A 17,508-nucleotide genomic window follows, 5' to 3' on the forward strand; every position below is an offset into this window, starting at 1 on the left:
AAAGATTTTAGGTTCTTCACAGTCCCCCTTTTTCTTTCTTTTTTTTTTTTCCAGTTTCATTGCCCTGGAGGTCGGTCATTTCAACCTGGACCAGGCCTGAGGACCCACAGCCCCTCGCTGTGGCATCCTTTTCACAGTCTGCCTCGACGAAAGCTGGTAAACATGGCGATGTAGTCGACCTGTTCACTGGAATCACCTGTGCAACATTAAAAACTGTTCCAGCACTTTAAAATGTGATTTAAAAAAAAAAAGGTTGTCTTTTATCAAATCGCGTGTCGCAGTCAAACCTCCACTACCGAGATTTGTCAAGTGCTCTCAGAAACGACAAACATACTGGGACAAGAAAGAACAAGAAAACGAGGAAGAAAAAAAAAAAAAAAAAAAAAACCAAAACAAAAAAAGGTTATTGCCATGGTAGCTAATGTTGCAGCATTCGGTTTTGCTGGGCTCCTCTCAAACATAGGCACTGAGGTGAAGAAGAGTTGTTTTTTTTCCTCTATAAAAAGAAAAAGTGTGGGAAGATAAACATCAAATATGGTCTTCGCTGGTTTTTACACCAGGGCGCCACGACCGCACGTACATCAAGGTGAAGGTGTGATTTTCAACAACAAACTCTTCCCAAAGATCCTTGAGTCTCACAAAGTAACAAAACAAAACAAAAACAAAAAACATGGCACTTGGACCATTTTGCTGCAACAACCCCCAGACTCTTTCAAAAAAAAAAAAAAAGCGCACATAAAAGAGCTAACAATCTGATAAACATGACAGATCATCTCAACACACAAAAAAATAAACTACAATGGTCTACTCAAACTCTGGCAAAGATATGAAGCGTATTGAAACCCATTTCCTCATTTTGGCAAATAATAAGATGCAATATGGGATCATGAGTGAGAAATGAACAAATGGCACAGTTTTATCTGAGCTTTCAGATCAAATGATAAAAAAAAAAACTAAACAAAAAAAAAAAAAAACTTGCAGGTGAGAGGGGGTTGATGTTCTCAACTGCAAGCGTTCTCCTAAAAACTAGTTCTACAAATAATAATAAAAGTTAAAAAAACAAAAAAATAAAGTCACATCTATATAATGGCACAAGCATACCAAAAAAAAAAAAAAAAGGGACTACGAGACAAATTACCCAGCGGATGATGATCGAAGAAAAAAAACAAAACGCAAAGTACAACCTCAGATAAAGATACTTTTGTGTCCACTTTAAAGCATATTCTGCCATGTAGAAAACGACTCCCTATATAAACGACATTCATACAAGGCACTTCATTCTGTAAGAAAAGAGTCACAGTCCTTTCTACTACCAGAAACTGCCTGCATAGCAACAATATGAGGACCAAATAGGGTCCAGGCTTTTGTGTGGTACCACAAAAAGAGTCTAAAGATGGAAAGTTGATTTTTTTTTTTTTTCTTTTTGTCTTTTGCTTTTGGTTTTAAAAATGAGCACTTTACTGAATAATAAAAGTCTGCCGATTTGAAAATAAAGACTAGAGTTCGTTCCTCTTAGTATTTTGTCCTCCACTCTGTCCGCCTTCTGAGAGACACAGTGGTCCTGGGGTAATAAAGGTTTTTAAGTTTGTTTTTCTGATGGCACTCGGAAGGCAGCCAGTCACCAGGAGGAGAGAGATGGAGAGACGGAGGGAGAGACAGAAAGAGAGAGAGACAGAGGGAGAGAGAGGGAAAGAGAGAGAGACAGAGAGAGAGACAGAGAGAGGCAAAGAGAGAGAGAGACAGAGAGAGAGAGGGAGAGACAGAGAGAGAGAGAGACAGAGGGGGAGAGGGTTTCCACAGTGACGCGTTGCCGTAGAGTCGTCGTCCAGGGGTTGGAGACGACGACGGGCCGGAGAAAGGGACAGAGAGCGACCGATGAAGAGGAGGAGGAAGAGGAGGGCCGCGTGTCCTGCTACCTGCTCCGGAAGTTCTGCAGGACTCCGTAAACCTCGTCTTCTTTGCTGAGTCCCTCGAAAAAAGGCAGCAGGTCCAGGAGTTCTGTGTCATTCATGTCGTCGAACCAGGACTGAACTGGGACCTGGGCGGACAAGGAGCGGCGTCAACACTCGGCCTGACGTACGATTCAAAGGACGTTTTCTAATGACCCTCTGAACAAGTTGGATTCATGTTTAGATTACACAGAGGTGGACTACAGTTACTAGCAAAATACCCATGAAAAACATTTGAATTTTGTTGTTGGAATGCAACAAAACGCAAAACCCAAGTAGAAACGGATGATAAACGAGAACTTACAGCATTTTCTGGATGGAAAATATAGGAGGCAGGCGAATTGTCAACAATGATAACGTTGTTGAGCTCCCGCCCCAGCCGACTGAGGTCTTTGACGTAGTTCCCTCTGTGAAACACGCAGGACTCTCTGAAGAGCCGCGCTCGAAAAACGCCCCACTGGTCCAGCAGGTCGGCCACAGGGTCTGCGTACTGTCCAAACACACACACACACGTCATGTTGGCGAACATCAATACACACGTTGTCTTTTTATTTTAATGTAGAGCACAGAGAAATGTTTCAAGCCACAGTTCTAAGCAGAATAACTAAATGCAAAACTATTGTTTCAAAATAAAAGCATGGTATCCTCCATTAAGTATCAAGCAAGTAAGATGTCAGCAAACTCTACGCTAGCTCACAAAAAGCGCTGTTGTTGTTCCTAGCCTTTTACTCAGCATGTAAAATGGCTCATAAAGCAATAATTACTACAGATGCACCGATCCGATATTAATATCTGTATCGGTGACAATGTCTACAATCTATAAGGGCTGATCTGTTCAGTCTAATTCTATGCTTTAGAATTCATTTAACATTAATTTTATTATATAACAATAATTTCACTTTCTGAACAATTTGGAAGAAGAAGGTTTGTTACAGTTTATTTAATTTTATTTATTTATTTTACATTGACTGTTCTACTCCTAATTGCACTGACTGAACCAATTAAAGTTGTTTTTGCATGTTTGACCAAGCTTGAAGTACTTGTGCAGTTATCAGTTAAATTTAGCACATTTCTGTGTCTTTTCTTTTTTTCTAAATAAACGTTTAAGCTAATGCAGCTCAGATATTGTTATCTGGAGTGAAAAAGTGGATCGGTGCATCCCTAATAATTACAGGCATGTCACTTGATTGTCTCTTAAGAAAACTTACCGATTTATTATTGGAAAAGATACGTAAAAGAAAAAAAGGATGACAACAAATCAAACAATATGAGAAGACCAAGAGAGCACAATAACAAAACGAAGTGTCACTAGTTAGTAGACAAAACAGAAAAATACAAAAAAATTAAATAAATCCCCCAAACCTTAGCGAGACTGGCTGTGAAGAGCACACATTCAAACAACTCTCCCATCTTCTGGAGGAACTCGTCCACATGGGGCCTTTTCAGCACATACACCTGAACCAGAACCAAAGACATCCCATTAAAAACCCAACTCTCTCATTTCCACCATGTGGTATTTTCACGTAGTTCAGCCGCAGCCTCGGTGTTAGCATAAGTACTTCCCACGTCCCTCGCTCTCCGCCCATTGGCCGACACCCAGTGCAAGTAATCATGAATAGGCCAACCAGGAAACACACAGCCTATCCTGGATTACTTGAACTGGATACCAGTCAGACTCTCCAGGGTCTTCTCACAGGAAACAGACAGAAACTCCCCACCAATCCCCCAGAGTTACTCGTCTGCGTCACAGAAATGGTTTTGGTTGTGTACCATACCTGATGAACGGTACCATCGATCTCCACCGGTACAATAAAATCAGCGTTACTGATGGGCTGCAGACACAAAACAAGAACGCATGAAGGATCACAGTACCACAACTGAACAGCAGAGGTCCTGCTTGCAGCAGTTTTGGACAAAAAGTCCTAGCAGACGGTTTGACTGATGAGTTGCTCTTCTCTCTTTAACCTGCCTGGTAATCCAGCAGCCCAGACAATGAAGCAGCTATTTTAGGACTAACTAGAAAGCGGGAGGAAAACCTGCTGGTAAAAACGATCAAATGGGGGCAGAGTTACTCACATTTAATGCCACAATTACAACAAACGCAGAACTAGAGGTGTAGAGCCTGACTGGGCTTCTTTACTCAAACCAAACAGAATACATGGTTTCTGCAGGTGTTTTGAGATGTTTTAAAGACTATTATGAATGAGATTTAAGACCAGTATCATGACAAATATTTTGACAAGCTTTTTTTTTTTTTTTTTGCACAAAATCCACATAACATCACATTGGTTAACAACAGAGGTGAGTCAGAGGCGAAGACGACCGTCGTCCAGTCAACTGGCGATAAATTTATACTCCCACATTATAGAATTAAAAAAAAAAAGGACAACCAGGTAGCTAATTAGCAGTAGCTTCAACCGTTTCATGTTACAGAACAAAATGAAGATGTGGGAATGAGATCCCAAACGTTTGGTTGACAGAAAAGTTCAGCAAAAAAACAAACCAGAAACTGCATAGAGCATCAAGATTAAATAGTCCGGCCATGACTAGATTTAAAACCTGTGATCAACATGTTTAAGGTCAATGTATATTTTTATGATGAATTTAAGACTTTTTTAAAGGATGCGGACAGCCTGGAATAAACAAAACTTTAATATGCAGTTCATTTTTGCCAGAACTTTGATTAATGGCACAGAGGAAGATCACCAATTTTGTCCCATACCAATTTCTTCTTCTTGCCTGGTTACGTTGCTACATAGAGCAACCAAGTCTCCAAGTTGGCAACAGTAGGGTGACTACTTATTTTACGTCATGCAAATAAAAGTTTTCCATTGCAGTTTTGCAAAACAAGTCAATATTGATATGGCCATAAAAATACCACCTCATCCCAGGGGCAAAATTTTATTTTTCATATATATATTTTTTGAGAAATGTAAATTTATCAGAAATTGGTGCTTCCATTAAGCAAACTCAGTTTAGAAATTGCACAATTATATGAAAATGCAGCTAGTAGCTGATTATCAGACCTTTGTGGAGGCAGGTAAAGTCGGTGGACAAAAAAGTTTGCTGATAACCAATCTCCCAAAATGAAAAGAAATTGTGGCATTTTATTGGCGCACTCCCATTTAAAACAAATACTGCTAAGCAGAAAGAACAGACACATTTACTGGTGACCAATGAACAGAACGAGAACTTCAGTCCCTTCTTACCTTAAAGGAGCTGTGCACGAGGGTTTCGTCCAAGTCGATCACCACACACTTTCTACCGTAGTCGGATATTTTCATCTCTGGTAGGAGGTATTTGGCCGGCGGCTGCAGAGAGGAAGAAGCAGATGATGTCAGGTCCACTGAGAGAAACCTGGCATTAATTTTGGCGTCCTGCAGGAGAAGCTCCCAAACATATTGTGTTAGAAAGGCACATTTTCACGGCCAGCAAGGAAACTGAGTGAAGCCAATTCCAGGATTATGCATGAAACTGGGTCAAAGCTTTAAAATGACAAACACGTCAATCCCTCTTTAGTGGGAATTTTCCTGCCACTGCCAAACACATCCAAAGTATTTGATGGGATGCAATCAAACGTCCGACTGAAGGGCAGACTTTCAGGTTTGTTTAAAAGGATCAGAGATCTGATTGTTCCAGATGTTCCTGGCGTAGATCTTTGTTCTCAGACTGAAGGTTTTCCAGAGTTTCTAACAGTAAAATGGCAGCCAGATCTTTTAATGATGATGCAGAAACACTGTTGACTTTTAAGCTCAGGCTTAAAACTTTGCTCTCTTAACAGGGAAACTACTTTCTTCCTGTTAAAGGGGAGTTGTTCCTCTCCACTGTTGTTAGATGCATTTACTGAGGATTATCACACCATTACAATGGTATTTTATAAAATAGTGTAAAGGTTCAAATGAGGCTTGTTGAGCAGATTAAAATACCCTTTTGAAAATAACTAAGGATAATTTTCTGTATTTAAAATGTTTTTTTATTGGCCAAATGTAATATTCTGCTCTTAAATATTGTGTTTTCATTAACTGTCAGAGGAAATTCACCCTGATTAACAGAAAAAGGCCTGAAAACAATGTGTGTGACTAATCTTAAATAATGTGTTTCACCTTATGGTTAGTTACTGAAATAAATTAACTTTTGAATAATATTCTAATTTATTGAACAGCATACTTTGTAAAGATGGGCAGGTCACTGCTTGGATATAAACATATTTTAGCAAACTGATGTAAATTTGAAAGCGAGATCATCTTTAATTTAGTTTGTCTCCGTTGGCGGGTTTGGAAAGTTTAAACTGAGCTCCGGCGTGTTGGAAAAGGTGTTGCTGTGCACTAAAAGTAGCAGATCCAACAGCCACACACACACACACACGTTGCATCACATCTTCTACTATTGGCCGTGCTTCAACTCTAGTAGCAGGAAATCGTCTCAAACTTCACAAATCATTAGCGACGTCTGAGCTAGGCTGGATTACATTTGTTTGAAAGAGCAAAACGAAAATATCTGTGATGAGACGACAGGTTGTTTACTTGACACTTTTGTGTTTTTCTCCCCCATTCTAAGAGGTTGTGGGGGGTTTATGCGTTTGTCAGGAACTGCTAGAAAACCCAGCCTACACGGGAAATGTGCCTCCGTGTCATAACGGTGACGTACGAGTGTAGCAGAGCCTGGCTGATGGGTAATCTGATTTAGCCGGTCACAGGTAAGCAGATCAGAGCTTTGACTAAAGGGATCAATTAGTTTTACCCCAAGTGAGCTCACAAGCCAATGAATGAAGCTTTTGAATCATTTTTTTTCCCACTTAATTTATTAGTAGCATGACAAGGTAGCTCATAAAAATGGACGTTTCTGAAGCGAGCTGCTAAAACAGTTGTGTTAATAACTTATTAGTGGACATAGTGGACTATGTTCATGCATGTCAACTGTCTTGCAAAAGAACTCTTATTTCAACACTACTACAATTCACATACGGTAATTCAACAGGAATTTATAAGACAGACCAACAAACTAGTGCAGAATTGTGAGGAAAAACAAAAATAAATCATGCTTTACATTTCTGACCACAGTCTCAATGATGTAGCATGCATTTGCATCAAATTTTCATGACTGTTTCTAGTTTTTCCTTCCACTTCACAACTATGCCTGACTTTGAGTTCAACTATTGCAATAAATCTGAGGCAGCAAATAATAATAATAATAATTAAAAAAAGTCCAAACATTTAAAGTAGGGCTGAAACGATTAATCAACTAATTGTGATTTATCTTTATTGAAATAATGGTCGGCTAATTTTGTAATCGATTAATCATTAAATGGTATACAGAGTCATAAGAAGTCCAACTGGTGGAAGAGCAACACACTCAGAGGAACAGCAATTAAACCAATACTACAAAATATATACATTTAACATTAAATATAAATATAAAAAGTGATCTGTGATTATGTTCCAGTGAAGACTCAAGTAGTTTTAGCTTCACCCAGTTCAAATTCTGTTAAAACACAAAACAAATCATATTAACCACTTTTGGTATCCAATTATTGATCTGTTTACAAATAAAAATTGTCAACATTACACTGTGTTGATGTCAAGTCAGGCAGAAAAGGCTGAGCTTTTCACACGTTGAATTAGCTGCAGATGCGCCCCTTTTTCACAAGTGATCAAACGATCAATGAAGAAATGCTACGTTCTAGCTTTTTAGGCAACTAAATGCTTATCGTCTTACTTACTATTTGCATTTTAATGCACTTATAATATTGTATGAAAAGAACTATGTGGTTAAATAAAAAAAAAGAAAAGTGAAATAAGCAGAATGTGCTCATCGTCAAGACAATCGACAGAATTATCATTAGTTACTGCCCTAATTTAAAAGAGGGACATGAACATTTTTTTGCAAGTGCTCAACAGTTTTGTGAAATAGGGGCATCCAGCACACACCTTCCACACATCCTGTGATATAATCAGCTGAAAATAAAGTGAAGCAAATGAAGCGGATTTAAAGCTGTGTGAGGAGCCCACACACACACACACACACACACACACACACACACACACACACACACACACACACACAGAGGCTGCACCAACCCACCGGCCTGCATGCGAGGAAGAAAAATAAAATGTGTATGATACATACACTAGGGACAGGGATGACCTCGACCTGGTCACACTACAACACAAGAGAAAACAACACACAAACAAAATCCAGGGTAAGGATTAGAAGAACACACAAACACAGCACAACAGGTAAAAGGTCACAGAATCAAACACTAACAAAGATTCACAAAAGATGAAATAGACCTGCAGAGTCAGTTCTGTCCGACGCAGCCTGGGTCTATCTTACCTTGGGAGGCGATCCGTTCTCCTCAACAGGAGGAGGCAGAGTGCTGTTGGTGGCTGGTGGCTCCACATTGTAGTTGCGAAAGCAGCAAAAGATTGTGCTGAATATGCTGCGGCTCCTCTGCTTCTTCAGGCTGCTGTTCGACTGGGACGCTGTCGAAAAAGAGCAGGCGCAGGAACAGGAGAAGGGGGTGAACTTGGAGAGATGCTAACAGGTACGTCGACCACAGGTAGGCAGCAGGCGGGACGTTACAGATCCACCCATAAGGCTTTTCCTAAACAATAACGAAGTTCAGTTTAAACTATACCAGATCCGACTGGCCCGTTACGATTTTTCTCCCAAGGACAAACATGACAGAGGTCAAAGGTGATGCTTGATACAGAGAGCGACTTCAAACTGAAAAGGATTTGCATGATTTTCCCCCTTTATTCACCAAATATGTCAGAGATAAAATGATTAATAAAACTAATCGTGACGAGTCGATTTTTGACGTAATGGTCGACTGGTTTAATAATTAATCGATTAACTAGAAAGCATCTTTTAGTGCATTCCTAATACTGTATGAAAAATGGATGAAGTGGTCAAATGAAAAATCTGCAGAATGTGCCCAAAATGTTTTTATGCAATTAATCAATCAATTACTAATAACAAACCTCGCCTGCAGCCCTGCCCCCTGACCTCTGTCTGCTTTTTATTAAACTCAAAACAAAACGCATCAAACTGCATGCTGCTGGCTGATGCATTTCTATTTATATTTCATAAACAAGACCAAAAAAACAGAAGAGAAAGCTGATTTTTCAGTATTTGACCTGCAGATCACAAACCACAGACGATTAAGGGGGAAAAAAAATAAAATTTTTATTTAACAAATTGGCCCTCAGACCGGGGTAATCTCTACTAAAAAGTATTTAGATTTCATAATTCCTGTCAAAAGTACAGACCGATGAGATGACGACTTGGCTCAATCGCGTTGAGGCCATTGAACAAACTAAACAATAACCTGAACGGTGCGACCGAGGTGCATTCGGGTTGATTTTGGAGACGACCTCTGGAAGAACAACTGGTCAGAAAATAACTCTGCTGGCTGGATGACCTCATCACTCAAACGCTGCGACAGTTCAGACCGCGCTCTACTCCAATTGCAAATCGCCTCTCATTCCTGAACTACGAAGCACGGACTAAATCAGACGCCGAGTCTTTATTAATAGGGACGACTCAGAAGCTGCACAATCCTCCTAACCCAACCCCCAGAAGAGGCGTCCATCGCCGGATTGGACAAGATCCTTCATTTTTATTTATTTATTTTTAAATTCACGATAGTTTCCGCTCTTGTTTGAACTGGCAGGTGAGTGACGGAAGCAGCTTGAACATGCAGAGAAGAGGCAGGAGGAGGAGGAGGAGGAAGAGGGAGGCTCTCAGACCCCACAGAGCCTATACTTGGCTGCATTCCTCTCCAGCCATTAACCTCACAGCTCCCCCCAGCAGAACGCAGCCAGAGGGCCAGCGCACAGCAAAAATCTTTACGTCAAGTCTTTCGGCATCTTAATGTTGTGACACTTTGGACTCCTGACCTTAAACAAACGAAACAGGAAGCGCATCAGTCCCAAAAGAAGAAAGTGCTTCGTTCTGTTTACCGTCATGTTTCGCTGAGGAGATTTTTCACAGCTGTGTTTGGAGGAATGAAATACTCCTGCACATACAGATTACAGCAGCATGTCGGAGTTACTTGTAATGCCGTCTGCTCTGTCGTTTCCTGCAGCTTTGACTGACGTTAATGTCAGCCTTTTGAGCAAAGACATGCTGGGTATTTAGGCCATCTGATCGGTGGCTTAAGTCCCTTCACTAAAACAGAAAGATGGACTCGACAAGGACGCAAAGTGCTGTGAAAAACTATCGCTTTCCGCTTATTGTCTCACTTCAAACCTAACATTTTATTTTCAGAAGTGACTTTCAGATGATGATTTTAAAATAAAATAAAAAAGAAGAAGAAGAGCGGAAGCAGGCTATCCAATCATACCTGGACTTGGGGAAAAGTAATAAAACCATTTGCTAAGTCATAAATTTATTATTTTTTTGATGGAATATTCTATCGATTATTATATAAGCTTAAACTATCCCACTAAGGAAGTGACTTTACTTTGTGAAAAAGTACATTTTTGGACTAGCAGTAGTTAGCAAGGCAGTCAAACGTTGAAAAGTTTTTACAGACAGTTCAAGTTCTTCCTCTTGAAAACAAAATGTAATTTATTTTTATTTATTTTTTTACAGATTTGGTTCAATTACTGCTTTGACTGTTGTTCTCTGAGAAAATGGCTATTTTTAGAGTACCAGTTAACAATTAATCGATTACTAAATTAATTAATGGTTATTTCAATAATGGATTAATCACGATTAATTGTTCCAGCCCTAAATTAACTTACATAAATTAACTTGGTCGCATTTCTTATTGGCACACTAGTCAAACTCAGGCCTGAATATCACACAGTGTGTAAAAATCTATGTTTTAAACTGTTTAAAAAAAAAAACCTAGAAGATGAAATAATTTTTACAATCTGAAGAGACATTTTGCTCTTAGTTCAGCCAAATAAAACTCATTTAGAGTCATAGATGACACATGACTTTAAAAAAAAATTATTATTAAAGATACAGTGTTTAAGTCCTATTTTTAGGATTTAAACTAAAGAAACATAAAGGAAGAAATTGTTTTAAAGCTCAGATTCCAACCCAATAATGAAACAGATATAAAAACATACTACTGGTACTTTTTTTTTTGCGTCATCCTTTGTGGAAATTCAGTGCAAATATTGGAAGAAAAACGACTGAAAAACAGTTAAAATCCTGCAGTTATTATTTGTATTTAACAAGATTGGCTAAAAGTTAGGAGCCAGTCAAAGTTATTGACATCCACAGTGGCAGGTCCAAAGAGCCACTTGGACCAGCCGCCTCTTCTAGTCTAAACTGATCTTTTCCAATAAGAGGTCACATGAAGCCCTTATTGGTGATCGTTGGCTGTAACAGAAAGATGTCATATCACTGCCATTACTTTTTACAAAGGTAAATATCCTTGGGGCAGCAGCAGGTAGACGTATGTAAACTGTGTTAATCCGCCTCATCAGCCGGGATTATTTCTAAACCGCAAGACCTGTGAGGTTCAGGAGCGGAGCGTCGTCGATGCTGTTGCACAGCAGCTAGTCTGACACAAAGCTCATCAGATCGCCGCTCACCTGATGACCTGACACAACTGGCAGCTTCAACCAACGCAACTTCACACAGAAACGCACATGAACAACATAGTCCCAAATTTAAGAGTTTGTTAGGAATTACAGACTGACAGCACTTTGCTAACTTTCAACTCTACTGACATGAAGAATTATAGTTTGACTGAAAACATTCATTTTCTGTCAAACATCAGTACTAGGACGCATTTGCTTATTAAGCTTTCTGATACTACACATTTCTAAAAAGGGCGAAGGAGATATTACTGATAACTTCCAGAATCTAACGTAATATGAAGTCAAGTTTAGTGTTTATGATATTTAAATTTGTTTTATAGCCTGAAACGGTGACGGGTAAAACCTAAAGTAGAATAAACGTTTGGAAAGACGAGGTAATGGAACAGACTGGGCTTCTTTTCAAACTAAAAAGATCCTCATCAGCAACAAGGTTTGCATTCATCCACTGGACTTTGTCTCGGCTCTCTGACTCTGAAAAGTAAACCAGACCAGTGAGGCAGCCGTCACCTTCCAGTGAATCACCAGTAGGTTCACCCACAGCCCATCAGAACCATACAGGATGACTGGGTCACAATGCAAGTGTATGCATCATCATTTTTTTAAACAGGAAGATAAGTCCCAAACAAAGCTAAACAAAAAAAGATGACAAAAACGTTGCAGTCACAACGTTTTTGTTGTGCCATCAGACTTCCACTCACTAACGGTGGGCGATATGAACTTAAAATTTTAATCACCATATTTTGCAGTATTTATTGCGATGAACAGTGGCAGTAAAAAGGTTTTTACAACTTCTTCACTGTCTTTTCAGGCAACTAACTTTATGGCTGCCATAAAATACACAAAAACTGTCCTCCTTCAGGACAGCTGAAAAAAGGGACTTTTATTACTAAATTACACCCTGTGACTGTATTTTATCGGATTTTCACATTTATTGATTCTCTCTTTGAAACAAAAGTGGAGGAAATAGTATAACAATAATTCAGATAGTTTTGGGGGCTTTTCAAAATTTTATAAATTGGAATTGACAATTGTCATGATGAATCTAAACACAAAGTTTCCCCAAGAAAACTTGCTCAGCCTGGTGGTTTGGCGCTAAGGCAGTCAGTCATCCAGCCGCCCATTGTGTTTTTGAGTTTAAAAAATGTTTAAAATATCACTTGATAATTATGAGGTATTGAAGATCAATACCTGAACACCAACTATAAAGTCTTTAAAAAATGCAAACATTTTAAAAAGACATAAAATAAATAAGCAATGTTTAGCCAGCTGGGGGCACAAGAAAAGCCTGGTGGCCCACCAGGCTTATAATACACAAAGGGAAACCCTGAAATACCTTTTACAATTTTTCTTTTTCACAATAAAGATAAATCTCCGATTCCTATTACTCGCATAAAATTTAGGTCAATATTCCTGCGAGGCAAAAAAGAAAAAAAAACACCCAATTTCTCCCTGATTTTACTACTATTCAGTAGGTTAGGTGTACACAGGTCACACATGTCAGGCTATTAAGAACCCAGGTTAGTTTTTGTGCCAGTTCAAACAATGGAGGACCATCATTTACATTCATAAAAGCAGCAATCAAGCAGCTCACTGGTTAAACAAATCTCCTGTCTGTGGTGATAGTCCTATAAAAAAATAAAGTAAAATCTTTCTTGTTGATTACATCAAAATCATTGTAGCCCTCCAAACACTGGCTTCTGCAGAACATAAAGAGCAAACAAAACAAAACCTGATCATTTATTAACCCATTTCCAGGGAGAGATGACTGAAAGACTCGATGACTAAAGAATATCTGGGTGATATTTAGCTGGTCAATAAACTTTAGACCACATTTCTTTACAGCAGACTTTCAGTAACAGATTATAGAAAAAAATATAAAACAAATTGATAAACATATGGGCAGTGCAAAACCACATATTTAGAAAACAAACAGTATTTAGATTTTCTAATTAAGCACATTTCTAAAAGAATATTTTTACCAAGATTTTTTTTTCTCTCTTTGATTTGATCCAACAGTACGAAGTTAAAAAACATTATTCCAAATTGTCAGAGAGCAAAACAACTTCTGTAAAACATTTAACTGCTTAGCACCTCAAGAGGAAAACAAAGACTTTCAAAAATATTTCATGTTTGTTGTCGAATAAACTTTAAAGTTGAATAAAATTTCCGTGGAAAATACCAACGATTTCAAAGACAAAATACTGTCTTTGAAATCACTGCTTCATATATTGGCAAAATTACTGCATTTTAAGCAAGTTGCAAGGCTGTTTATCACTGCATTATAACGTGAGATACAGTGATATTGTCTAAGGTTAAGCTAAATCCCACCTGCAATGTTAATCTCCTGAAAGTCCCACATTCCTCCCATCACCATCTCTGATGATGCCCACACAAGTCTCGGTCACAGAGACTCCGTCTCGGTTACCACACCATGTATCTGCACCCCGTGAGGAAAATACGCTGTTGTGCTCCAAATAACTTCAGTTCTCACATTACTAACGATCTGATAAGCAACATAGTAACATGAGCGGCTGACCCGCACCTCACAAACCTGGGTGACACCCCGGTCAGAGCAGAGTACGTATATTAAGAGCATCAGTGAGGCTCATTGTTGGGCGGCACGGACTAAAAATAATGCATCTGCTTTGCATAAAGTATGAAAGGGCCAAGTTAGACGGCTGTACAGTTCACTGGATGACAGGACAGTTCTGACAAAATTACTGGTAATAAGACTTCTTAGTGCACAGGAGTAAATTTGAAGAATGTTGCAGGATATAATTAAGAGTCGTGCTTCATGGACGAAAAGCCAAAGATATTCAACTTCAGAGTTTATTGCAACATTTCTATATTTATCCAGACTTGCATTTTCTCTTGTCAAGTCAGTTTTTGTAGGCCGGTCCCCGTTTGCCACTAGCAACCATATTTAATAAATATTTAGCAAGAGCTTGGATTTCTGTTTTCCCCATCCTCCGGAAAGTGTGAAAGGTGTTCAAAGTTGTATGCCAAGCATTTGTAAAAATTGAGGGTTTACGTCTTTAAATTAAATAATTACTCTCCCATTTAAAGGGTAATTACCGTCCTAGTTGCGCAATTAATTGAGCTATTAATTGAGATCCTCCTATGGTTGCTAAATATTGACAGTTTATTGGGTTTTGCAAAACGTCCTAATGTCTTCTCTTTCTCCTTCGTCATTCTTGATCTTTAGCATTTCATTTATTGATCGCAAAGGCCAGCCGAACTTAGTTGACTGTTTTCCTAAGGGCTGCAACACAGTTTGAAAATCAAGAAAAAAAGAATTTAATAAAGAATTCACCATGCTGTCTCCTTTATCAAATTCAACTCACGGAGGGGCTACAAAGCGGGTGCTGGTGGGTGACATTCATGACATTCACTGAAACTGATTTTAAGTTTCAATCTATACAGCAAATAAAACAAATATGAAAAGAAAAGAAAAGCTGAATTTTCTGTATTTGATGTTCAAATCTCAGACGGGTAAAAATCGGCCAATTCCGACCCCTCGCTGATTGATTGGTGCATCTCTAATTTCAGGTACCATGCTAAAAACAAACTCCAGCCTTATCGTCACCAGGACGCAGGGCCAGCTGACTCTCCTGTAGTAACTTCCGAGAATCACCTTCCCTCATTTACATTACAGATCCGCTCTCAGATAATGTGGTCCAGTTTTAAAAAGTAGCTGCTTATTAATCTATCGCTGCTACACAGCTTGTGTTGCATTACACCGCGAAAGCGCAGTATTCAATTTAACGCGGATCGCTTTAAAAATTTTCACCAACTTTTAAAGTACAAAAAGCACACCTGAGCGCTCATATTATCCAAGCAAGCACTAGAAAGTAACGCTAAGCTAACTTCCCTAACGGTGGCTAACTTAACTTGTTGCAAACATTATAATTGCAGTGCAGCTGTTTTGATAGGACTGTCAGAGGTCGGTGACTCCAAAACAACCAGCAAGCGCAAATAAAAGTAGTTAGCCACCTAGCATTACTACCCTTAGATGAGTTCTCCTTACCTTTTTCTTGGTTAAAAGAGATTATTTCCTCCTCCTTCGGGTTGGAAACTTGAGTTATTATGGACATGTGGTCCATTGAGGCGGGTGTTTATTCTTGGTTCGTCTTGCAACAATGTTATTCGTGGTAACGCGCTTGCTTCGTCTGCTAGCTCCACTAAGCTAGCAGTTGACACCGAGGGAGAGCAGCTTGGCCACAAAGCCAGGAAACCGTCTGAGGCGAAGCGTTGTGGCAGCGGTGGGAGCCAGCCAGCTAGCACGGTGCTGTTTAGAGGCTGTCATCTATGGCTGTCCGAAAAAAAAAAAAATCGTTTCGAGCTAGTGCTTATGAACAGCTTCGGCAATGTCTCTGTCTAAAAAAAGAAGAAGAAGCAAAACAAGAAAACTAAAAACCGACCTTAAACTATAAACTAAGTAAAGTCGGAAAGCAGGTTTGGGGTTAGCCAGTTAGCTCCGAATATCCAATGCGAGGCCGTCCCTGTCTGGAACAGCGCTGAAAACACTCCGAAGCTCCTTCTGGAGAATTGCTGCCCGTCCAAAAAAACAAAAACAAACACGAATTACTCACAAGTGGCTCGGCGTCTTAAAAGGGAGACATGCACTTTTTAAGTCGCGTTTCACATCTGGTGGCCCGACATTCCCTGTGCAACATGGAGGCTTTATGTATTTTGAGTTCCATCTGAAGCGGGGGCGTTCGAGTGGGAGGGGGCGGTTTGTCTCTGTGATGGATTCTCTCCAGCAGGCAGGCGGGCATGCAGGCGGCTCAAACTCACCGCACTACGTCGCTCAATCCGTGCAGCTGGCTGGACGCTGCTTTCCCCTCCTGTACTATCAAACGGAACAAATTACGAAATCCGAATGACATGCATTTGATAAAAATAAACTCAAATACAACATACTTTAACCGCAAAAACTAAAAACACGATGCAGACAGTGCATGTAGCAAATCCAACATTACACATTGAGCATCTAGTTTAGCTATGTAACGTTTGGTGCGCCTTTTGTCAACGTTTAAGGACTGGAGCGCCATCTAGTGTTTAAATCAGTGAAATGCATTTAGGATGTTTTTGGTAGGCTACTAATGCAGTGGTCCCCAACCTTCTTATTTATACCACACACCGGTCAAGACTTGGCAATTTTGCTGCGCGCCTGAGGGAGGAAGGGCTCGGTGGGCGTCAGATAATGCTTCTGCATGTTGGCGTTCCAGCTAAAGCCTTTTTTTTTTAAATTTGCTTTTTGCCTCGATTTTCCCTTTACGACAATCTTATAAATCTTCCTGCAGTGTGCGGTGTGTTACTTTGTGGTGTGTTGAATATGCCCAATCTAAAATTGGGCATATTCAACATTGTCTTGGCCCGATTATCGCAGCCCGTGGGGTTTTCCCTGACTGGGGGCGAGAAGCAGCCTGTTGAATGTGACAGGTAGCCAATCAGAAAGCGTGGTGACGTAAAAACGGAGGGAATCCCAAACAGTTGACATGGCAACTGAGAGTCCGGTGGACATCGGAGGTAATATGTGGAAATGTCTGTTACTATAAATATATGTAAAGGTTTATCATGTTTTGATATGGCAAACATATCAAAACATGATAAACATATGATATATTTATCATATGTGGTTATGTTTACTCAATTAAAAATGTTACCTACGAAAAAACATAACTCACCTGGTGGGGTAGGGAATAGCGCAACCCACATTTGGAGGCCTTCAGTCCTAGACGCGGCCGTCGCAGGTTCGATTCCCGGACCCGGCCGACATTTGCCGCATGTCTTCCCCCCTCTCCTTCCCCTTTCCTGTCAGCCTACTGTCATATAAGGGACACTAGAGCCCACAAAAGACCCCCTGGTGGGGAGAAAAAAAAAAAACTTCTCACTGTTACTGTTCAAAAATCATTTCAATATGTTTGAGGACAGTACTGAACCATCAGCATCATGGAGGAACATTGGGAAAGAGTCAATAATAGGTAATAAAT

At 39.7% G+C, this 17,508-nt stretch overlaps 1 protein-coding gene across 3 annotated transcripts; it reads right to left on the bottom strand.

Moving 5' to 3' along the window:
• Positions 1–244: 244 nt before the first annotated feature.
• On the bottom strand, positions 245–16,545 carry LOC122841489 (CTD small phosphatase-like protein). Of its 3 annotated transcripts, XM_044134812.1 has the most exons (9): positions 15,934–16,529; positions 15,540–15,824; positions 8,283–8,431; positions 8,076–8,108; positions 5,159–5,260; positions 3,725–3,781; positions 3,312–3,404; positions 2,254–2,439; positions 245–2,038 (listed from the first exon to the last, which is right to left on the bottom strand). In XM_044134812.1, the coding sequence occupies exons 2-9, from the start codon at positions 15,613–15,615 to the stop codon at positions 1,913–1,915; spliced, it is 822 nt and encodes a 273-aa protein (XP_043990747.1). In that variant the 5' UTR covers positions 15,616–15,824; positions 15,934–16,529; the 3' UTR covers positions 245–1,912. The 3 variants fall into 3 exon arrangements, with proteins under 3 accessions (XP_043990747.1, XP_043990746.1, XP_043990748.1); XM_044134811.1 differs by having other exon boundaries at positions 15,540–16,545; XM_044134813.1 differs by lacking the exon at positions 8,076–8,108 and having other exon boundaries at positions 15,540–16,529.
• Positions 16,546–17,508: the final 963 nt, after the last annotated feature.

Source organism: Gambusia affinis, linkage group LG12 (assembly GCF_019740435.1).
Source record: "Gambusia affinis linkage group LG12, SWU_Gaff_1.0, whole genome shotgun sequence".
NCBI classification, from domain to species: domain Eukaryota; kingdom Metazoa; phylum Chordata; class Actinopteri; order Cyprinodontiformes; family Poeciliidae; genus Gambusia; species Gambusia affinis.